Raw genomic sequence first — 25,898 nt, 5'->3', positions numbered from 1 at the left:
GGACACACACACAATGCTGGCAGTATAATCCTAGGGGGGGGGGTGACACACACAATGCTGGCAGTATAATCCTGGGGGGGGGGGGACACAATGCTGGCAGTATAATACTGGGGGGGACACAATGCTGGCAGTATAATCCTGGGGTGGGACACAATGCTGGCAGTATAATACTGGGGGGGACACAATGCTGGCAGTATAATACTGGGGGGACACACAATGCTGGCAGTAAAATCCTGGGGACACACACACAATGCTGGCAGTATAATACTGGAAGGGACACACAATGCTGGCAGTATAATACAGGGGGAGACACAATGCTGGCAGTATAATACAGGGGGAGACACAATGCTGGCAGTATAATCCTGGGGGAGACACAATGCTGGCAGTATAATACTGGGGGGGACACACAATGCTGGCAGTATAATACTGGGGGGGACACACAATGCTGGCAGTATAATACTGGGGGGGACACAATGCTGGCAGTATAATACTGGGGGGGACACAATGCTGGCAGTATAATACTGGGGGGGACACAATGCTGGCAGTATAATACTGGGGACACACACAATGCTGGCAGTATAATACTGGGGACACACACAATGCTGGCAGTATGATACTGGGGACACACACAATGCTGGCAGTATGATACTGGGGACACACACAATGCTGGCAGTATAATACTGGGGACACACAATGCTGGCAGTATAATACTGGGGGGACACACAATGCTGGCAGTATAATACTGGGGGGGGACACAATGCTGGCAGTATAATCCTGGGGGGGGACACAATGCTGGCAGTATAATCCTGGGGGGGGACACAATGCTGGCAGTATAATCCTGGGGGGCAGGACAATGCTGGCAGTATAATCCTGGGGGGCGGGACAATGCTGGAATACATATGTCAGGCTCTTATCAGATTCTGTACTTCAGTGCAGCTCTGAGTGCTGACAGTGGAGGAACCGAGGGTAGTAGGAAAGCTGACAGTCTGCAGGTAAAGCACATCTTGTTCGTTTCATTTCAAATCCATTGTGGTGGTGTATAGAGCCAAAAATGTTAGAATTGTGTCGATGTCCCAATATTTATGGACCTGACTGTATAATGCTCTCCCCCTCTAGTATAATTCACCATATAAAATGCTCTCCCCCTCTAGTATAATGCCCCCATATATAATGCTCTCCCCCTCTAGTATAATGCCCCCATATATAATGCTCTCCCCCTCTAGTATAATGCTCCCATATATAATGCTCTCCCCCTCTAGTATAATGCTCCATATATAATGCTCTCCCCCTCTAGTATAATGCCCCATATATAATGCTCTCCCCCTCTAGTATAATGCCCCCATATATAATGCTGCCCCCCTCTAGTATAATTCACCATATATAATGCTCTCCCCCTCTAGTATAATGCTCCATATATAATGCTCTCCCCCTCTAGTATAATTCCCCATATATAATGCTCTCCCCCTCTAGTATAATGGCCCCATATATAATGCTCTCCCCCTCTAGTATAATGCCCCATATATAATGCTCTCCCCCTCTAGTATAATGGCCCCATATATAATGCTCTCCCCCTCTAGTATAATGCCCCCATATATAATGCTCTCCCCCTCTAGTATAATGCCCCCATATATAACGCATCTCCCCCTCTAGTATAATGCCCCCATATATAATGCTCTCCCCCTCTAGTATAATGCGATTTTTTTTAACCCCTAACAGGTATATTAGACGCTGTTTTGATAACAGCGTCTAATATTCCTGGTCCTCTGGTGGTCCCTTTTGTTTGGATCGACCACCAGAGGACACAGATAGCTGTGTAAAGTACCACAAAACACTACACTACACTCCCCCCCCCCCCCCGTCACTTATTAACCCCTTATGAACCCATGATCACCCCTGATCACCCCATATAGACTCCCTGATCACCCCCCTGTCAGGCTCCGTTCAGACGTCCGTATGATTTTTACGGATCAATGGATACATGGATCGGATCCGCAAAACACATACGGATGTCTGAATGGAGCCTTACAGGCGGGTGATCAATGACAGGCGGGTGATCACCCATATAGATTCCCTGATCACCCCCCTGTAAGGCTCCATTCAGACGTCCGTATGCATTTTGCGGATCCGATCCATGTATCCGTGGATCTGTAAAAATCATACGGACATCTGAATGGAGCCTTACAGGGGGGTGATCAATGACAGGGTGGTGATCACCCCATATAGACTCCCTGATCACCCCCCTGTCATTGATCACCCCCTGTAAGGCTCCATTCAGACATTTTTTTTGGCCCAAGTTAGCGGAAATTGTTTTTTTTTTTTTTTTCTTACTAAGTCTCATATTCCACTAACTTGTGTCAAAAAATAAAATCTCACATGAACTCGCCATACCCCTCACGGAATCCAAATGCGTAAATTTTTTTAGACATTTATATTCCAGACTTCTTCTCACGCTTTAGGGCCCCTAAAATGCCAGGGCAGTATAAATACCCCACACGTGACCCCATTTCGGAAAGAAGACACCCCAAGGTATTCCGTGAGGGGCATATTGAGTCCATGAAAGATTGAAATTTTTGTCCCAAGTTAGCGGAAAGACTTTGTGCGAAAATACAAAAAAAATAAAAAATTTCCGCTAACTTGTGCCAAAAAAAAAAAAATAATTCTATGAACTCGCCATGCCCCTCATTGAATACCTTGGGGTGTCTTCTTTCCAAAATGGGGTCACATGTGGGGTATTTATACTGCCCTGGCTTTTTAGGGGCCCAAAAAGCGCGAGAAGAAGTCTGGGATCCAAATGTCTAAAAATGCCCTCCTAAAAGGAATTTGGGCCGCTTTGCGCATCTAGGCTGCAAAAAAATGTCACACATCTGGTATCGCCGTACTCAGGAGAAGCTGGGGAATGTGTTTTGGGGTGTCATTTTACATATACCCATGCTGGGTGAGATAAATATCTTGGTCAAATGCCAACTTTGTATAAAAAAAAAAAAAAAAGGGAAAAGTTGTCTTTTGCCAAGATATTTCTCTCACCCAGCATGGGTATATGTAAAATGACACCCCAAAACACATTCCCCAACTTCTCCTGAGTACGGCGATACCAGATGTGTGACACTTTTTTGCCGCCTAGGTGGGCAAAGGGGCACACATTCCAAAGAGCACTTTTAGGATTTCACAGGTCATTTTTTTTTTTTTTTTTACACATTTTGATTTCAAACTACTTACCACACATTAGGGCCCCTAGAATGCCAGGGCAGTATAACTACCCCACAAGTGACCCCATTTTGGAAAGAAGACATCCCAAGGTATTCCGTGAGGGGCACAGCGAGTTCCTAGAATTTTTTATTTTCTGTCACAAGTTAGCGGAAAATGATGTTTTTTTTTTTATTTTATTTTTTCTTACAAAGTCTCATATTCCACTAACTTGTGACAAAAAATAAAAAAATTCTAGGAACTCGCCATGCCCCTCACGGAATGCCTTGGGGTTTCTTCTTTCCAAAATGGGGTCACTTGTGGCGTAGTTATACTGCCCTGGCAATTTAGGGGCCCAAATGTGTGAGAAGTAGTTTGCAATCAAAATGTGTAAAAAATGGCCTGCGAAATCCGAAAGGTGCTCTTTGGAATATGTGCCCCTTTGCCCACCTAGGCTGCAAAAAAGTGTCACACATCTGGTATCGCCGTACTCAGGAGAAGTTGGGGAATGTGTTTTGGGGTGTCATTTTACATATACCCATGCTGGGTGAGATAAATATCTTGGTCAAATGCCAACTTTGTATAAAAAAATTGGAAAAGTTGCCTTTTGCCAAGATATTTCTCTCACCCAGCATGGGTATATGTAAAATGACACCCCAAAACACATTCCCCAACTTCTCCTGAGTACGGCGATGCTAGATGTGTGACACTTTTTTGCAGCCTAGGTAGGCAAAGGGACCCACATTCCAAAGTGCACCTTTCGGATTTCACCGGTCATTTTTTACAGATTTTGATTGCAAGGTACTTCTCACACATATGGGCCCCTAAATTGCCTCGGCAGTATAACTACGCCACAAGTGACCCCATTTTGGAAAGAAGACACCCCAAGGTATTCTGTGAGGGGCATGGCGAGTTCATAGAATTTTTTTATTTTTTTGTCGCAAGTTAGTGGAATATGAGACTTTGTAAGAAAAAAATGAAAATAAATAATCATCATCATTTTCCGCTAACTTGTGACAAAAAATAAAAAGTTCTATGAACTCACTATGCCCATCAGCGAATACCTTAGGGTGTCTACTTTCCGAAATGGGGTCATTTGTGGGGTTTTTCTACTGTCTGGGCATTGTAGAACCTCAGGAAACATGACAGGTGCTCAGAAAGTCAGAGCTGCTTCAAAAAGCGGAAATTCACATTTTTGTACCATAGTTTGCAAACGCTATAACTTTTACCCAAACCATTTTTTTTTGCCCAAACATTATTTTTTTATCAAAGACATGTAGAACAATAAATTTAGTGAAAAATTTATATATGGATGTCGTTTTTTTTTGCAAAATTTTACAGCTGAAAGTGAAAAATGTCTTTTTTGCAAAAAAAGTTAAATTTCGATTAATAACAAAAAAAGTAAAAATGTCAGCAGCAATGAAATACTACCAAATGAAAGCTCTTTTAGTGAGAAGAAAAGGAGGTAAAATTCATTTGGGTGGTAAGTTGCATGACCGAGCGATAAACGGTGAAAGTAGTGTAGTGCAGAAGTGTAAAAAGTGGCCTGGTCATTAAGGGGGTTTCAGCTAGCGGGGTTGAAGTGGTTAAACTGTCACCATGTCTGCAGACATGGTGACAGCGCTGAGTGCCGGCTGTTACACACAGCCAGGCACCCAGGGTCAATGCCGAGGGGGGGTCCTGTGACCCCCTTCCCGTATTGGCGATCGCTGAAAACCGCAGGTCAATTCAGACCTGCGGTTCGCAGCACTTTCTGTAGTTTCTGATCCCTGCGGTCCCTGACCGCGGGGATCAGAGACTTTAAAATTACCAAAATAAAGATTTTTCAGCGCGATCCCCCGCCCGCCTCCCCATGAATAATCGTTTGTGGTTAGTGGGTATACCAGGGTGTCAGCACATTGCTGACACCCTGGTATAAACAGCTGACATCTGTGCTGCGATGTCAGGCGTTTAACCCTTTCCATACCGCGGTCCGTACGGACCGCTGTATGGAAAAGGTTAACAGTCAGGGAGCTCCCTCCCTCTCTCATCGGGAGCTGCTGTACCTTTTTGCAGCCCCCCGATGGGAGAGGGAGAGAGCCCCCAGACAGCCTCAACCTTACCCTTCCCCGTCTGCGAAGTTGTGGCAGACGGGGAAGGTTCCCATGGCAACAGGATGCCTTCTCAGGCATGGTGCTGGACAGATCTGTGCTAAAGGCATAGATCTGTTCAGACAAAGTGTAAGTAAAATACAGTACAATACCCTATATAGTGTACTGTATTATACAGACATCCGACCCACTGGATCTTCAAGAACCAAGTGGGTCTGGGTCAAAAAAAAAAATGTAAAAAAAAAAGTGAAAAAAGTAAAGATAAAAAAAAAAACACACATTTATCACTGAATAAAAATTAAAAAAATAAAATACACTACACATATTAGGTATCGCCGCGTCCGTAACGATCTGATCTATAAAACAATCATGTTACTTTCCCCGCACGGTGAACACCATAAAAATAAAAAGTGATCAAAAAAGTCGCATGTACGCCAAAATAGTGCCAATCAAACCGTCACCTCATCCTGCAAAAAATGACCCCTCACATGAGACAATCGCCTAAAAACTGAAAAAACTATGGCTCTCAGACTATGGAGACACTAAAACATGATTTTTTTTGTTTCAAAAATGATATTGTGTAAAACCTAGACAAATTTAAAAAAAGGTAGACATATTAGGTATTGCCACGTCCGTAAGAACCTGCTCTATAAAAATAGCACATGATCTAACCTGTCAGATGAACGTTGTAAATAATAAAAAATAAAAACAGTGCCAAAACAGCTATTTTTGGGCAAATTTTCCATTTTAATCCATTTTTTCCCGTAACAAAGCAAGGGTTAACAGCAAAATAAAACTCAATATTTATTGGCCTGATTCTGTAGTTTATATAAATGCCCCATATTTGGTCGTAAACTGCTGTATGGCCACACGGCAGGGCACAGAAGGAAAGGTGCGCCATATGGTTTTTGGAAGGCAGTGTCACGACTGAGAATGGGGGAAACCCTCAGCCGTGAGATGCCAGGTGTTGTACAGGCTACTCGGCCATGCGAACAGGATAGGGAGCAGGTCACCTCCTACAGCGTCCCTACCCTGACCCTAACTCCTAACCTGCATGGGCCGACCTTAAAAGGTAGGAGGACCCATGCGCAGGAACCTCGGAGCCTTGTCTTACCCTCCGCAGATACCTGCGCTAGGAGCTGGGTAAGACGACCTACTCCTCCTGGGAACGGAGGAGCAGGAGTCTCAACGGCCAAGCTGTTGGGAAAAGGGGAACAGAAACAACAATATGGAAATGGCAGGCGAACAACAAGTTCACCAACCTGCCACAGCCTTGCTGACTGGATCCCTAAGAAGACTGGAATCCAGAACCGTATGCTGCACCAAATACAAAGGAAAGTCCCAACAGAATATAACATACAACATAAACACACAGGCAAACTTAAACATAGACCTAGACCTCAGTGGTGGCTCTCACAGGCAGATAGAAAAATACAGGATGCTGCTCCAGCTAGCAAGGCTGAAGCAACCTACTGAGCCATGCTTAAGAGAGGGGCTATATAGGCCCAAGTGGCCACACCCACCGGTCAACCACACCCAGTGACATCACACACACTGGGAAGGGAGTTAACCCTTCCAGCACCACAGAAGGGAAAACACACATAAAGGGGAAGTGCACACAATACAAAAATACAGTGCACACAACACACACACCTCACATAAAAGACGTCAGGAGAGACCGCATGCCAGGGCAGCAAGCTGCCTAGTGACGCTCAGGTTGTTCTGCTGCTAAATACAACGCTAGTTGCCCGCGGCAACCACAAGTGAGGCCACACACCAGCGGCCCTCACCCATGGTTGAACACCCATACAAAACCGCAGGCAACCGCATGCGGTCAAGGAGTCACGGTCATGGGCATGGCCGTGACAGGCAGTTTTTGCTGAACTGGTATTTTCGACACCATGTCCCATTTGAAGCCCCCCTGATGCACCCCTAGAGTAGAAACTCCAAAAAGTGACCCCATTTTGGAAACTACACCCCTCAAGGTATTCAAAACTGATTTTACAAACTTTGTTAACCCTTTAAGTGTTCCACAAGAGTTAGTGGCAAATGGAGATGAAATTTCAGAATTTCTATTTTTAGTTACTTTGCCTCACAAAAAGTGTAATATAGAGCAACCAAAAATCATATGTACCCTAAAATAGTACCAACAAAACTGCCACCTTATCCCGTAGTTTCCAAAATGCGGTCACTCTTTTGGAGTTTCTAACCTAGGGGTGCATCAGGGGGGCTTCAAATAGGACATGGTGTCCAAAAAACTGTCTAGCTAAATCTGCCTTCCAAAAACCGTATGGCATTCCTTTCCTTCTGCGCCCTGCCGTGTGCCCGTACAGCAGTTTGCGACCACATATGGGGTGTTTCTGTAAACTACAGAATCAGGGCCATAAATAATGAGTTTTGTTTGGCTGTTAACCTTTGCTTTGTAACTGGAAAAAAAAATAAGTAAAATGGAAAATTTGCCAAAAATTTGAAATTCTGAGATTTCATCTCTATTTGCCAATAACTCTTGTGGAACACCTAAAGGGTTAACGACGTTTGTAAAATCAGTTTTGAATACCTTGAGGGGTGTAGTTTCTTAGATGGGGTCACTTTTATGGAGTTTCTACTCTAGGGGTGCATCAGGGGGCTTCAAATGGGACATGGTGTCTAAAAACCAGTCCAGCAAAATCTGCCTTCGAGAAACCATATGGCGCACCTTTTCTTTCTGCGCCCTGCCGTGTGCCCGTACATCAGTTTTTGACCACATATGGGGTGTTTCTGTAAACTACAGAATCAGGGCCATAAATAATGAATTTTGTTTGGCTGTTAACCCTTGCTTTGTAACTGGAAAAAATGGATTAAAATTGAAAATTTGCAAAAAAATTAAAATTCTGAAATTTCATCTCCATTTGCCAATACCTCTTGTGGAACACCTAAAGGGTTAACAAAGTTTGTAAAATCAGTTTTGAATACCTTGAGGGGTGTAGTTTCCAAAATTGGGTCATTTTTGGGTGGTTTCAATTATGTAAGCCTCACAAAGTGACTTCAGACCTGAACCGGTCCTTAAAAAATAGGTTTTGGAAATTTTCCGTAAAATGCTTCTAAACTTCTAAGTAGTGATGAGCGAACTTCTGTTTTAAGTTCGGCGTCTAAAGTTCGGCTTCCGGTTAGCGGAGAATCCCGATATGGATTCCGACTTCCGTTGTGGTCCGTGGTAGCGGAATCAATAATCGGCCATTATTGATTCCGCTACCACGGACCACAACGGAAGTCGGAATCCATATCGGGAACCATATCGGGATTCTCCGCTAACCGGAAGCCTAACTTTAGACGCCGAACTTAAAACAGAAGTTCGCTCATCACTACTTCTAAGCCTTGTAACGTCACCAAAAAATATAAAATGTAATTCCCAAAATGATACAAACATGAAGTAGACATATGGGGAATGTAAAGTCATCACAATGTTTGGGGGTATTACTATATATTACGTTAGTAGAGAAACAGAAACTTTGAAATTTGCTAATTTTTCCAAATTTTGGGTAAATTAGGTATTTTTTTTGTGCAAATTTTTTTTTTTTTTTTTTTTACCAGTCTCATGAAGTACAATATGTGACGAAAAAACTATCTCAGAACGGCCTGGATAAGGCCCCATGCACACGGCCGTGTTTCACAGCCGTGTGCGGGCCGTGGAACCGCGGCCTGTATCCCTCCTGAGAGCAGGAGCGCACGGCGTCACTGGTTGCTATGACGCCGTGCGCTCCCTGCTGCCGCCGCAATACAGTAATACACTGGTATGATCTATACCAGTGTATTACTGTACTGTGCCGGCAGCAGGGAGCGCACGGCGTCATAGCAACCAGTGACGCCGTGTGCTCCTGCTCTCAGGAGGGATCCAGGCCGCGGTTCCACGGCCCGCACACGGCGGTGAAACACGGCCGTGTGCATGGGGCCTAAGTAAAAGCGTTTTAAAGTTATTCACACATAAACTGACACTGGTCAGATTTGCAAAAAATAGCCTGGTCCTTAAGGTGAAAAATGGCTTGGTCCTGAAAGGGTTAACCCTTAAGGACACAGCACAAACTACAACCACCCAGGAACCCAGGATAACCATAGCTGCAATAAACGTGAGACAGGGGAATGTCTATCAAACATGCTGGACCCCAAACATCACCAGCCGTGTAACACCACACCAGACATTCAACACCCTGAACAGAACCCACGCAAACCAAAAGATAAGAAGGGAAAGAGACACCATAATAACATCAATGACCACAAGGGTGGCCCTCACTGGACAGATGGTAAAAGCCAGGGACAGTGAACCACCAGCATACACCAAGGCTGGAGGAACACTGAGCTTCAGGCATCCAGCAGAGGCTAAATAGCCCAAGCAGCCACACACATAAACCCAGTGTTCACACCACACTAGGAAGGGAGTTAACCCTTCCAACACCAGACAGAGGAAGGAAGCCACTTAAAGGGGAAGTGCACACACAAGCATACCAAACCACACGTTACCACCGGCAACAGCATGTGTGGCAATCACCCAGAAGGCCGAGACACTGCCACCGCATGCTCTCAAAGCAACACGTTGCCATGGGCAACCACAAGTGTGGAAAAAGTGGCACAGCGAAAACCAAAGGCTGTGACACCTCTCCCCCTCTAGTATAATGCTCCTATATATAATGCTCTCCCCCTCTAGTATAATGCCCCCATATATAATGCTCTCCCCCTCTAGTATAATGCCCCCATATATAATGCTCTCCCCTCTAGTATAATGCCCCCATATATAATGCTCTCCCCCTCTAGTATAATGCCCCCATATATAATGCTCTCCCCCTCTAGTATAATGCCCCCATATATAATGCTCTCCCCCTCTAGTATAATGCCCCCTATATATAATGCCCTCCCCCTCTAGTATAATGCCCCCATATATAATGCTCTCCCCCTCTAGTATAATGCTCCTATATATAATGCTCTCCCCCTCTAGTATAATGCTCCTATATATAATGCTCTCCCCCTCTAGTATAATGCCACCATATATAATGCTGTCCTCCCCCTCTAGTATAATGCCCCCATATATAATGCTGTCCTCCCCCTCTAGTATAATGCCCCCATATATAATGCTCTCCCCCTCTAGTATAATGCCCCCATATATAATGCTCTCCCCCTCTAGTATAATGCTCCATATATAATGCTCTCCCCCTCTAGTATAATGCTCCATATATAATGCTCTCCCCCTCTAGTATAATGCCCCCATATATAATGCTCTCCCCCTCTAGTATAATGCCCCCATATATAATGCTCTCCCCCTCTAGTATAATGCTCCCATATATAATGCTCTCCCCCTCTAGTATAATGCTCCTATATATAATGCTCTCCCCCTCTAGTATAATGCCCCCATATATAATGCTCTCCCCCTCTAGTATAATGCCCCCATATATAATGCTCTCCCCCTCTAGTATAATGCCCCCATATATAATGCCCTCCCCCTCTAGTATAATGCTCCATATATAATGCTCTCCCTTCTAGTATAATGCCCCATATATAATGCTCTCCCCCTCTAGTATAATGCCCCCATATATAATGCTCTCCCTTCTAGTATAATGCCCCCATATATAATGCTCTCCCCCTCTAGTATAATGCTCCTATATATAAATGCTCTCCCCCTCTAGTATAATGCTCCATATATAATGCTCTTCCCTCTAGTATAATGCCCCCATATATAATGCTCTCCCCCTCTAGTATAATGCTCCCATATATAATGCTCTCCCCCTCTAGTATAATGCCCCCTATATATAATGCCCTCCCCCTCTAGTATAATGCCCCCATATATAATGCTCTCCCTTCTAGTATAATGCCCCCATATATAATGCTCTCCCCCTCTAGTATAATGCTCCCATATATAATGCTCTCCCCCTCTAGTATAATGCCCCCATATATAATGCTCTCCCCTCTAGTATAATGCTCCCATATATAATGCTCTCCCCCTCTAGTATAATGCCCCCATATATAATGCTCTCCCCTCTAGTATAATGCCCCCATATATAATGCTGTCCTCCCCCTGTAGTGTCATACATAGATATATTAAAATACACAAAGATTATACTCACCTGTATCGGTCTGAGACGCAGGTGCTTCCTGGTTCAGGAGGTCGCAATGACATCACCCCAACCTCCTGCTCCAGGTCACAGGCAGTGTGATGACATAGGCATGTGACCGCGTTGTTGCGCCGCCCGTGACCTGGCGCAGCAGTTTGTGATGATGTTATCACGACCATCTGCACCGTTCTACTGCCTCATGGGCTTCAGGCCTCCTCATGGTAGAAGCGGGCCTGACGTCACTAATATACTGTGGTAATTAAGCAATAGTGATATTGCTGTTTATTAATACCGCGGTATATCATAGATGACTGTTTATCGCCCAACCCTACCTTCACCACTACAAAAACACCACTATCCCTTCAACATACAGTCCCATGTAAAATACATCACTCCCCCTGCCTTTGGCCCCTCCAACATACAGTCCCATGTAAAATACATCACTGCCCTTCCTTTAGCCCCTCAGCATACAGTCCCATGTAAAATAAATCACTCCCCCATTAGGGTTGGGCGATATAAAAAATAATCCCACGATATCGATATTAAGAAATTTATTGCGATAACGATATATATGATAAATACCCAATTTAGATGGAAAAACACTCAAGACATGCTGGACATTTGGTGACAGACTCCGCCCACTTCCACTGTCCTGTCTCGTCCTCGGGCCGCCCAGGCTTGCTGTCCTATAAAGGCTACATGGAGACATTGTACTGTATGGGGCTTGTCCAGTATAATGTCTCCGTGTTGCCCCCATACATTATAGTAATGCCTCCTTGTGGTCCACACCATGTAATGAGCCCCGGGCCAGGGAGCGAGCGGTGAACAGGGCTTTCACTCACCAGCATCTACAGCACAGTGTATACAGGGTGCAAGGTCAGTATATATATATATATATATATATATATATATATATAGAGGTAAAAACACAGATAATGCAGCAGCACAGTCAGAGTTGGTGGACTGGGTGCAAATCCCCACAGAGGTAGTGTCACGGACGGTGTACAGGAAACAAGGCAAAGCAACATGTATAAACGACTCGCTGGATCCCAAAACTAAGGAACCAAGGGAGACCCCTGCAGAAGACCTGGCACTTTCCCTGGCTGCTCAGCCTATGCAAAGATCCGAATGGTGGAGGTATGCATATCCACGAACCTTGACTATAAAGCCCTGAGCACCCTACAATAATGAGGGGACACGACCACCGGCTCCCTACACAAGATACGGAGGGAGTCAGGGTCACCTGGGATCCAGCAAACAGAAAATAACAGATAAAGGTACCACACTTAGCTTTGAAGCAAACAGGAGGACAGAGTCAGCCAGCACACACACTCCAGGAAGAAGTATAAGCCGCCCAGAAAAGCCTTCTGGGGAATTATTTAAAGGGAAGCAATTAGTCCAACACATGACAGCCGAGAGAGACTAACGAGAGGAGGAGCTGAATACCACAACACAGAAACTCAAGGAGGAGGTTCTGAAAGGCCTCTGTCAGAGCTTCTCAGCTGTCTGGTTGTGACAGTACCCCTCCCTCTACGAGTGGACTCCGGACACTCAGAACCCACCTTCTCAGGATGGGACCAATGGAAAGCCCTGATGAGACGAGAGGCTTTAATGTCCGTCACTGGGACCCACATCCTCTCCTCAGGACCATACCCCTCCCAGTGAACAAGGTACTGAAGAGAACCGCGGACAAGACGAGAATCCACAATCCTAGAGACCTGAAATTCAAGATTCCCATCAACCATAATCGGAGGAGGAGGCAAAGGCGAGGGTACAATGGGTTGAACATAAGGTTTCAATAAGGACTTATGAAAAACATTATAGATCTTCCAAGTCTGAGGGAGATCAAGACGGTATGCAACAGGATTGATGACAGACAGGATTTTGTAAGGCCCAATAAACCTAGGACCCAACTTCCAGGAGGGAACCTTCAATTTGATATTCTTGGTAGACAACCACACCAGATCACCAACATTCAGGTCCGGACCAAGCACACGTCTCTTATCTGCCACACGCTTATATCTCTCACTCATGCTCTTTAGATTAACTTGAATCTTTTGCCAAATAGATGACAAAGACGAGGAGAATCTGTCCTCATCAGGTAAACCAGAAGACCCCTCTCCCGAGAAAGTCCCAAACTGTGGATGAAACCCATATGCACCAAAAAATGGTGACTTATCAGAGGACTCCTGACGACGGTTATTTAAAGCAAACTCAGCAAGGGACAAAAAAGAACACCAATCCTCTTGATTCTCCGCCACAAAACAACGCAGATATGTCTCCAGATTCTGATTGACGCGCTCTGTCTGGCCATTCGACTGCGGGTGGAAAGCAGAAGAGAATGACAACCGAACCCCCAAGCGAGAACAGAAAGCCCTCCAGAATCTGGAAACAAACTGCGTGCCCCTATCGGAGACTATGTCTGAAGGAATACCGTGCAATTTGACAATGTGATCAACAAATGCCTGCGCCAGCGTCTTAGCATTGGGCAAACCAGGAAAAGGGATGAAATTCACCATTTTGCTAAAACGGTCCACCACCACCAGAATCACAGTCTTCCCCGAGGAACGAGGCAGGTCAGTTATGAAGTCCATGGACAAATGTGTCCAAGGACGGGAAGGAATGGGTAAGGGAAGGAGAGGACCTGATGGCCGTGAATGAGGGACTTTGGCACGAGCGCAAGTCTCGCAGGCTGCCACAAGACCCTCAACCGACTTACGAAGCGCAGGCCACCAGAATCTCCGAGCGATGAGATCCAGTGTGGCTCTTACCCCCGGGTGCCCAGCAAGGACCGTATCGTGGTGTTCTTTAAAAATCTTGTGTCTTAAAGCGAGAGGCACAAACAACCTCCCAGGAGGACAAAGATCAGGAGCCTCTGACTGGGCTGCCTGCACCTCTGCCTCAGGAAAAAGAGCAGAGACCACCACACCTTCAGCCAAAATGGGACCCGGGTCTTCAAAATTCCCGCCTCCCGGAAAACAACGTGACAGGGCATCTGCCTTCACATTCTTAACTCCAGGGCGGAACGTGACAACAAAATTAAACCTAGAAAAGAACAACGACCATCTGGCCTGTCTCGGGTTCAGACGCTTGGCTGACTCCAAGTAGGCCAGATTTTTATGGTCAGTAAATACGGTAATAGGGTGTCTGGCTCCCTCTAGCCAATGGCGCCATTCCTCAAAAGCCAACTTGATGGCCAACAATTCCCTATCTCCCACATCGTAATTTCTCTCTGCGGAGGAGAGTTTTCTTGAGAAAAAGGCACACGGTCGCCAATTGGCAGGAGAGGAACCCTGAGACAAGACCGCCCCCACACCCACCTCAGAAGCATCAACCTCAACTATGAAGGGTAACGAAACATCAGGTTGCACCAAGATGGGAGCGGAAGCAAAACTCTCCTTGATATCAGAAAAAGCCTTACGCGCCTCTACTGACCAAGAAGAAAAATCTACCCCCTTTCTGGTCATATCAGTGAGTGGTTTAACAATAGAAGAATAATTCAAAATGAACTTCCTGTAATAATTGGCAAAGCCCAAAAAACGCATCAGCGCCTTTTGATTCTCAGGAAGCTCCCACTCAAGCACAGCGCGGACCTTCTCGGGGTCCATGCGAAAACCAGAAGCGGAGAGAAGAAACCCCAGAAATTGAATTTCTGGAACCGCAAACACACATTTTTCCAGTTTCGCATATAATTTATTCTCCCGCAGGATGAGCAAGACCTGACGTAAATGCTCCTTATGAGTTTTGAAATCGGGAGAAAAAATCAAAATGTCATCCAAATACACCAATACTAATTTTCCCATCAAATGATAAAAAATGCTGTTCACGAAATGCTGAAAAACGGCTGGGGCATTCATCAAACCAAAAGGCATAACCAAATTTTCAAAATGGCCCTCAGGGGTATTGAAGGCCGTCTTCCATTCGTCCCCTTCTCTGACCCTGACCAGGTTGTATGCCCCTCTTAGATCTAATTTGGAAAAGACTTTAGCCCCAACAACCTGGTTAAATAGGTCCGGGATCAGAGGAAGCGGATAAGGGTCACGAATTGTGATATTGTTCAGCTCCCTGAAATCCAGACAAGGTCTTAAAGAACCATCTTTTTTCTTAACAAAGAAAAAACCAGCGGCAACAGGTGACTTCGAGGGTCGTATGTGTCCCTTTCTCAGACTCTCAGAGATATAAGCACGCATAGCGATCCTCTCAGGTTGGGAAAGATTGTATAAACGAGATTTAGGCAGCTTGGCGTCTGGGATGAGATTAATAGGGCAATCGTACTCCCTGTGCGGGGGCAAATCCTGAACTCCACTCTCAGAGAAGACATCCGAAAATTCAGAGAGAAAAGATGGTACAGTCTTAGTAGCAACCTCAGAAACAGATGTCGTGAGGCAATTCTCTCTGCAAAAGTCACTCCAACCATTTATTTGCCTCGCTTGCCAATCAATAGTGGGGTTATGCTTAGTGAGCCAGGGCAGCCCCAACACCAGAGGGGTGGGTAAACCACTAAGGACGAAACATGACACATCCTCAACATGAGCATCACTCACAATTAAACGGATATTGTGAACTATGCCCTTTAATGATTTTTGAGAAAGTGGAGCGGAATCGATAGCAAAAACAGGAATATCCTTTCCCAAAGTGCGCACCTGGAAACCATGAGTTATCGCAAATTGATTATCAATGAGATTAACCGCTGCTCCACTATCCACAAAAATCTCACAAAAAATGTTCTTGCTCTCTAGCGCCACCCTAGCCGGCAGGACAAAACGGGAACTACAAGCAAATGGAAAACCTTCAATTTCCGCCTCAACCCTGCCAATAGTAACAGACGGAACATTTTTAAAAGATTTTTTCCTGTTTGTTTCTTTATTACTCCCAGAAAACTGCCTGAATCTCCTAGAGGGACAAATATTTGCCAAATGATTTATACCTCCACAACAAAAACAAACCCTCCCATGCGGGCTGAATCTTCTATTGTCAGAAGCAATCAACCCCAGCTGCATGGGCTCCTGCTCAGAAGGGGCTGACGGCGACTGAGACCCCTGCGCACAGAACGGGACCGCTGCACTGTCCTGGGACTGAGTATGACAGGAAGGGGACATCTCTCCTCTCTCTCTAAGACGCCTGTCAATACGAACGGCCTGAGACATAGCAGAGTCCAAAGAAATAGGCCTCTCATGAAAGGCAAATGCATCTTTCAATCCCTCTGAAAGACCATGGCAAAATTGACTTCGGAGCGCAGCATCATTCCAACCAGTATCAACTGCCCATCTCCGAAATTCTGAGCAGTATATTTCTGCGGATTGTTTACCCTGGCATAATAGACGTAGTCTAGACTCAGCCAGAGCAATATGATCCGGATCATCATATATCTGACCCAGGGCTAAAAAGAATTCATCCACTGAACGGAGAGGCCGTGCCCCCTCCGGCAGCGAAAAGGCCCAGGACTGAGCGTTACCTCTGAGCAGCGATATAATGATCCCCACCCTCCGTTCCTCATCACCAGAAGAGTGGGGAAGAAGGCGAAAATGGAGTTTGCAAGCCTCTCTAAAACGCACAAAATTCTCACTACCCCCGGAGAACGTATCCGGGAGCGAGATCTTAGGCTCAGAACAAGCTCCATGAACGCCAGCTGAACCGGTCACTTGAAGCTGAGAAAAAGTCTTACGGAGGTCAGCTACCTCCAATGAAAGACCCTGGAAGCGTTCAGCCAAAAGTGAAACCGGATCCATGCTTGAGACGGTTTTGGCGGCTTATAATGTCACGGACGGTGTACAGGAAACAAGGCAAAGCAACATGTATAAACGACTCGCTGGATCCCAAAACTAAGGAACCAAGGGAGACCCCTGCAGAAGACCTGGCACTTTCCCTGGCTGCTCAGCCTATGCAAAGATCCGAATGGTGGAGGTTTGCATATCCACGAACCTTGACTATAAAGCCCTGGGCACCCTACAATAGTGAGGGGACACGACCACCGGCTCCCTACACAAGATACGGAGGGAGTCAGGGTCACCTGGGATCCAGCAAACAGAAAATAACAGATAAAGGTACCACACTTAGCTTTGAAGCAAACAGGAGGACAGAGTCAGCCAGCACACACACTCCAGGAAGAAGTATAAGCCGCCCAGAAAAGCCTTCTGGGGAATTATTTAAAGGGAAGCAATTAGTCCAAGACATGACAGCTGAGAGAGGCTAACGAGAGGAGGAGCTGAATACCACAACACAGAAACTCAAGGAGGAGGTTCTGAAAGGCCTCTGTCAGAGCTTCTCAGCTGTCTGGTTGTGACAGGTAGGCTCTTCCTCCACGATATATAAAGATGAAATAACGAGGCAGCACTTCCAGCTTTTAGTGTACGGGTGTAGACCCCAAACTTTAATCCAAGCGACGTTTCGGCCTGCTCAATGATCAAGCTGATAGCTTGATAAAGGCCTCATTGAGCAGGCCGAAACGTCGCTTGGATTAAAGTTTGGGGTCTACACCCGTACACTAAAAGCTGGAAGTGCTGCCTCGTTATTTCATCTTTATATATATATAGAGGTATATGGGGTACAACACAGTGTATGCAGGGTGCAAGGTCAGTATACACAGTTATATGGGGTACAGCACAATGTATACAGAGTGCAAAGTCTATATATAGGTATATGGGGTACAGCACAATGTATACAGAATGCAGGGACAGTATACACAGGTATATGGCGTACAGCACTGTGTATACTGCGTGCAGGGTCAGTGTATTAAGGTATATGGGGTAAAGCTTCAGTGTATTCAGTTACATGGGGTACATGACTGTGTATACAGGGTGCAGTCTCAGTATATATAGGTATATGGGGTACAGCACTGTGTATACAGGGTGCAGGGTCAGAGTATACAGATGTACAGTACAGCACTGTGTATACAGGGTGCAGGGTCAGTGTATACAGATGTACAGCACTGTGTATACAGGGTGCAGGGTCAGTGTATACAGATGTTGTACAGCACAGCCTACATGGTCGGAGTACTGTCCGCTCCCAGGCTCCGCCCCCTCCTGCCCCACATTTCCCTCCCAGCAGCCCCTGCCTCAGCCTTTACCTGCTCTTCTGTGCAGTTGCCATGGCTCCTCCCGGCCTCTCCCTGATTGGCTCCGCTCTGGCCCCGCCCCCGCTGTTCTACGGCTGCTGGGGAAAGCCGAGCAGGTATAGCGGAGGTGCGGGCTCCCAGCACTGAACTCTAGTCCATGTTAGGCTACTTTCACACTAGCGTTATAGTTTTCCGGTATTGAGTTCCCTCCTAGGGGCTCATCAGTTTGTCCTAATGCATTCTGAATGGAGAGCAATCAGTTCAGGTTGCATCAGGATGTCTTCCGTTCCGTCCCTTTACGGTATTTGGACGGAGCATGCTGCAGTTTTTTCTCCGGCCAAAATTCCGGAACACTTGCCGGAATGCCGAATCCAGCATTAATTTCCACTAAAATGTATTTGTGCCGGATCCGACATTAAAATTACCGCATTGATGGATCCGGTCTTCCGGCGTGTGCAGACCTTTAAAAATTTAAAAAAAATAAATACCGGATCCCTTTTTCTGGATGACCCCGGAGAGACGGATCCTGTATTTCAATGCATTTGTTAGATAGACGGATCCATAAAGAAATGAAATCTGTTTGCATACGGATTTCCGGATCCGGCAGGCGGTGGCAGTGGAATCCAACAACGCTAGTGTGAAAGTCCCCTAACTGTGCGGCATACCGCTGTGTTACAAGCAGTCAGAGCGCGCCGGCCCCTATGACGTCACTGAAAGACCGCGGCCTTTAAGAAACAGTGATCAGTGGTGATAAGTGGGGGCATATGGCTCCAATTTCCACTGCCCACAGGGCTCAAGGTATTGCCCAAAGTAAGAGAGCGTGTGGCATCTTATTGCACTGTGATAGCGGAGGCCTCCATATGCCCCCACTTGTACCTAGGGCTTTGCCTAAAACCCAATACGCTTCAAGTTTGGCTCCAGACGTTTCCGACCTACCGGTAAGATTGTTCCTTTTTGTACTTGGAAACCCTCACGTCTCTGGTTGGTTGGTGACTGTTGGTTGATATAGAGGACATCTGGCAATCAGTTGTTGTGTTGGTGGCCCGTGTGTTGGTGCACACACTGTGTCTTCATGTATTAGTTTTATATTTATTTTTGAATAAATGTTAAATAACATCACTCCCCTTCAATATACAGTCCCATACAAGATACATCACACCCCTGTCTACAGCCCCAAGTAAAATACATCACTCCCATGTCTTCATCCCCCCAGCATACAGTCCCATGTAAATAATACCAGCCCCCCCTCAGACCCAGTCTCCAGTACAGAGATCCTTCCTCCTCCCTTCATTCCCTGCAAAAAGGCCCCAAGTAACTACCACTGGTTGTTCTCCTGCAGAATCCGCTCCTTTCTCCAACAATCTGCTCTGTAGAGTCTCCTGCAAATCCTGAGGCCCCGCCCCATGGATGACAAGACTCCGCCTCTTCCTATGACATCATACCTGCCAGGAGCAACTCCATTCTAGTCACTACCCCATCATTAGGATGAGATGACTGATCATTACCTGCTCCACACCACGTGACCCTGTGTAGTCAGGAGACATGAGGGGGATTCATGGGCCCCTGGAGGCTCGGGCCCCGGCAGTAGCCTGGATTTCCCTCATATATTACACACGTCACACACATACACTGCACATACATGATACATACATGTGCTCTGTGTGACATGTTCCTCTGCTGTCTGCAGGTTTCCATATTGTCCAGTGGATGTACGGCTGTGAGCGGAGAGATGACGGCGTCACAGGATACATGCAGTACGGATATGATGGAGGAGAGTTCATGTCCCTGGACACACAGACGTGGACATTTATCCCCACCATGTCCCAGGCTCAGATCACCGCACAGAGATGGAACAGTCAGGAGGAACAAGTGGGGCAGAGAAACAAGAATTATCTGGAGAATATCTGTATAGACTGGCTGAAGAAACATGTGGAGAACGGGAGAGAAGATCTGGAGAGGAGAGGTAAGTGCTCATCACCACCTGTCACATGTCCTGTGTGTGTGTGCGGAGCTGTGACATCACAGGCGTCTACACAGCGGACCCCGGCGCCTGCACACGGCGGACACCGGACACACTTATTATACATACAGCTCTGCAGCACACTTATTATACATACAGCTCTGCAGCACACTTATTATACACACACAGCTCTGCAGCACACTTATTATACACACACAGCTCTGCAGCACACTTATTGTACACACACAGCTCTGCAGCACACTTATTGTACAGACACAGCTCTGCAGCACACTTATTGTACAGACACAGCTCTGCAGCACACTTATTGTACAGACACAGCTCTGCAGCACACTTATTGTACAGACACAGCTCTGCAGCACACTTATTGTATAGACACTGCTCTGCAGCACACTTATTGTACATACACAGCTCTGCAGCACACTTATTATACACACACTGCTCTGCAGCACACTTATTATGCATACAGCTCTGCAGCACACTTATACATACACAGCTCTGCAGCACACTTATTATACATACAGCTCTGCAGCACACTTATTATACACACAGCTCTGCAGCACACTTATTATACATACAGCTCTGCAGCACACTTATTATACATACAGCTCTGCAGCACACTTATTATACATACAGCTCTGCAGCACACTTATTATGCATACAGCTCTGCAGCACACTTATTATGCATACAGCTCTGCAGCACACTTATGCATACAGCTCTGCAGCACACTTATTATGCATACAGCTCTGCAGCACACTTATTATACATACAGCTCTGCAGCACACTTATTATACAGACACTGCTCTGCAGCACACTTATTATACAGACACAGCTCTGCAGCACACTTATTATACACACAGCTCTGCAGCACACTTATTATACACACAGCTCTGCAGCACACTTATTATACACACAGCTCTGCAGCACACTTATTATACACACAGCTCTGCAGCACACTTATTGTACAGACACAGCTCTGCAGCACACTTATTGTGCAGACACAGCTCTGCAGCACACTTATTGTACAGACACTGCTCTGCAGCACACTTATTGTACAGACACTGCTCTGCAGCACACTTATTGTACAGACACTGCTCTGCAGCACACTTATTATACATACACAGCTCTGCAGCACACTTATTATACATACAGCTCTGCAGCACACTTATACACACACCGCTCTGCAGCACACTTATACACACACCGCTCTGCAGCACACTTATACACACACAGCTCTGCAGCACACTTATTGTACAGACACAGCTCTGCAGCACACTTATTGTACAGACACTGCTCTGCAGCACACTTATTGTACAGCCCTGCAGCACACTTATTGTACAGACACAGCTCTGCAGCACACTTATTGTACAGACACAGCTCTGCAACACACTTATTATACATACACAGCTCTGCAGCACACTTATTATGCATACAGCTCTGCAGCACACTTATTATGCATACAGCTCTGCAGCACACTTATTGTACAGACACAGCTCTGCAGCACACTTATTGTACAGATACAGCTCTGCAGCACACTTATTGTACAGACACAGCTCTGCAGCACACTTATTGTACACACACAGCTCTGCAGCACACTTATTATGCATACAGCTCTGCAGCACACTTATTATACATACAGCTCTGCAGCACACTTATTATACAGACACAGCTCTGCAGCACACTTATTATACATACAGCTCTGCAGCACACTTATTATACACACAGCTCTGCAGCACACTTATTATACACACAGCTCTGCAGCACACTTATTATACACACAGCTCTGCAGCACACTTATTATACATACAGCTCTGCAGCACACTTATTATACATACAGCTCTGCAGCACACTTATTATACATACAGCTCTGCAGCACACTTATTATACACACAGCTCTGCAGCACACTTATTATACACACAGCTCTGCAGCACACTTATTATACACACAGCTCTGCAGCACACTTATTATACACACAGCTCTGCAGCACACTTATTATACACACAGCTCTGCAGCACACTTATTATACACACAGCTCTGCAGCACACTTATTGTACAGACACAGCTCTGCAGCACACTTATTGTACAGACACAGCTCTGCAGCACACTTATTGTACAGACACAGCTCTGCAGCACACTTATTGTACAGACACAGCTCTGCAGCACACTTATTGTACAGACACAGCTCTGCAGCACACTTATTGTACAGACACAGCTCTGCAGCACACTTATTGTACAGACACAGCTCTGCAGCACACTTATTGTACAGACACTGCTCTGCAGCACACTTATTGTACAGACACTGCTCTGCAGCACACTTATTGTACAGACACTGCTCTGCAGCACACTTATTATACATACACTGCTCTGCAGCACACTTATTATACATACAGCTCTGCAGCACACTTATACACACACCGCTCTGCAGCACACTTATACACACACCGCTCTGCAGCACACTTATACACACACTGCTCTGCAGCACACTTATACACACACAGCTCTGCAGCACACTTACTGTACAGACACAGCTCTGCAGCACACTTATTGTACAGACACTGCTCTGCAGCACACTTATTGTACAGCCCTGCAGCACACTTATTGTACAGACACAGCTCTGCAGCACACTTATTATACATACACAGCTCTGCAGCACACTTATTATGCATACAGCTCTGCAGCACACTTATTATGCATACAGCTCTGCAGCACACTTATTATACACACACTGCTCTGCAGCACACTTATTATGCATACAGCTCTGCAGCACACTTATACATACACAGCTCTGCAGCACACTTATTATACACACACAGCTCTGCAGCACACTTATTGTACAGACACAGCTCTGCAGCACACTTATTGTACAGACACAGCTCTGCAGCACACTTATTGTACAGACACAGCTCTGCAGCACACTTATTGTACAGACACAGCTCTGCAGCACACTTATTGTACAGACACTGCTCTGCAGCACACTTATTGTACAGACACTGCTCTGCAGCACACTTATTGTACAGACACTGCTCTGCAGCACACTTATTATACATACACTGCTCTGCAGCACACTTATTATACATACAGCTCTGCAGCACACTTATACACACACCGCTCTGCAGCACACTTATACACACACTGCTCTGCAGCACACTTATACACACACAGCTCTGCAGCACACTTATTGTACAGACACAGCTCTGCAGCACACTTATTGTACAGACACTGCTCTGCAGCACACTTATTGTACAGCCCTGCAGCACACTTATTGTACAGACACAGCTCTGCAGCACACTTATTATACATACACAGCTCTGCAGCACACTTATTATGCATACAGCTCTGCAGCACACTTATTATGCATACAGCTCTGCAGCACACTTATTATACACACACTGCTCTGCAGCACACTTATTATGCATACAGCTCTGCAGCACACTTATACATACACAGCTCTGCAGCACACTTATTATACACACACAGCTCTGCAGCACACTTATTGTACAGACACAGCTCTGCAGCACACTTATTGTACAGACACAGCTCTGCAGCACACTTATTGTACAGACACAGCTCTGCAGCACACTTATTGTACAGACACAGCTCTGCAGCACACTTATTGTACAGACACAGCTCTGCAGCACACTTATTGTACAGACACAGCTCTGCAGCACACTTATTGTATAGACACTGCTCTGCAGCACACTTATTGTACATACACAGCTCTGCAGCACACTTATTATACACACACTGCTCTGCAGCACACTTATTATGCATACAGCTCTGCAGCACACTTATACATACACAGCTCTGCAGCACACTTATTATACATACAGCTCTGCAGCACACTTATTATACACACAGCTCTGCAGCACACTTATTATACATACAGCTCTGCAGCACACTTATTATACATACAGCTCTGCAGCACACTTATTATACATACAGCTCTGCAGCACACTTATTATGCATACAGCTCTGCAGCACACTTATTATGCATACAGCTCTGCAGCACACTTATGCATACAGCTCTGCAGCACACTTATTATGCATACAGCTCTGCAGCACACTTATTATACATACAGCTCTGCAGCACACTTATTATACAGACACAGCTCTGCAGCACACTTATTATACACACAGCTCTGCAGCACACTTATTATACACACAGCTCTGCAGCACACTTATTATACACACAGCTCTGCAGCACACTTATTATACACACAGCTCTGCAGCACACTTATTGTACAGACACAGCTCTGCAGCACACTTATTGTGCAGACACAGCTCTGCAGCACACTTATTGTACAGACACTGCTCTGCAGCACACTTATTGTACAGACACTGCTCTGCAGCACACTTATTGTACAGACACTGCTCTGCAGCACACTTATTATACATACACAGCTCTGCAGCACACTTATTATACATACAGCTCTGCAGCACACTTATACACACACCGCTCTGCAGCACACTTATACACACACCGCTCTGCAGCACACTTATACACACACAGCTCTGCAGCACACTTATTGTACAGACACAGCTCTGCAGCACACTTATTGTACAGACACTGCTCTGCAGCACACTTATTGTACAGCCCTGCAGCACACTTATTGTACAGACACAGCTCTGCAGCACACTTATTGTACAGACACAGCTCTGCAACACACTTATTATACATACACAGCTCTGCAGCACACTTATTATGCATACAGCTCTGCAGCACACTTATTATGCATACAGCTCTGCAGCACACTTATTGTACAGACACAGCTCTGCAGCACACTTATTGTACAGATACAGCTCTGCAGCACACTTATTGTACAGACACAGCTCTGCAGCACACTTATTGTACACACACAGCTCTGCAGCACACTTATTATGCATACAGCTCTGCAGCACACTTATTATACATACAGCTCTGCAGCACACTTATTATACAGACACAGCTCTGCAGCACACTTATTATACATACAGCTCTGCAGCACACTTATTATACACACAGCTCTGCAGCACACTTATTATACACACAGCTCTGCAGCACACTTATTATACACACAGCTCTGCAGCACACTTATTATACATACAGCTCTGCAGCACACTTATTATACATACAGCTCTGCAGCACACTTATTATACACACAGCTCTGCAGCACACTTATTATACACACAGCTCTGCAGCACACTTATTATACACACAGCTCTGCAGCACACTTATTATACACACAGCTCTGCAGCACACTTATTATACACACAGCTCTGCAGCACACTTATTATACACACAGCTCTGCAGCACACTTATTGTACAGACACAGCTCTGCAGCACACTTATTGTACAGACACAGCTCTGCAGCACACTTATTGTACAGACACAGCTCTGCAGCACACTTATTGTACAGACACAGCTCTGCAGCACACTTATTGTACAGACACAGCTCTGCAGCACACTTATTGTACAGACACAGCTCTGCAGCACACTTATTGTACAGACACTGCTCTGCAGCACACTTATTGTAC

The 25,898-nt window shown here is 45.7% G+C and overlaps 1 protein-coding gene across 2 annotated transcripts in view; it reads left to right on the top strand.

The window, feature by feature from the left end:
- The window catches only part of LOC122946248 (H-2 class I histocompatibility antigen, Q9 alpha chain-like), a 108,544-nt gene that overhangs the window by 45,101 nt on the left and 37,545 nt on the right, over nt 1-25,898 (top strand). For both annotated transcript variants that reach the window (XM_044305729.1, XM_044305728.1), the window contains exon 3: nt 20,092-20,367. In XM_044305729.1, coding sequence (XP_044161664.1) covers nt 20,092-20,367 — 276 coding nt within the window. The remainder of the gene's footprint in view (nt 1-20,091; nt 20,368-25,898) is intronic.

Source organism: Bufo gargarizans, chromosome 9 (genome assembly GCF_014858855.1).
Source record: "Bufo gargarizans isolate SCDJY-AF-19 chromosome 9, ASM1485885v1, whole genome shotgun sequence".
In the NCBI taxonomy this organism is placed as follows: Eukaryota; Metazoa; Chordata; class Amphibia; order Anura; family Bufonidae; genus Bufo; species Bufo gargarizans.
Note: the sequence above shows the minus strand (reverse complement) of the source record. Positions and strands in the feature narration are given on the sequence as shown.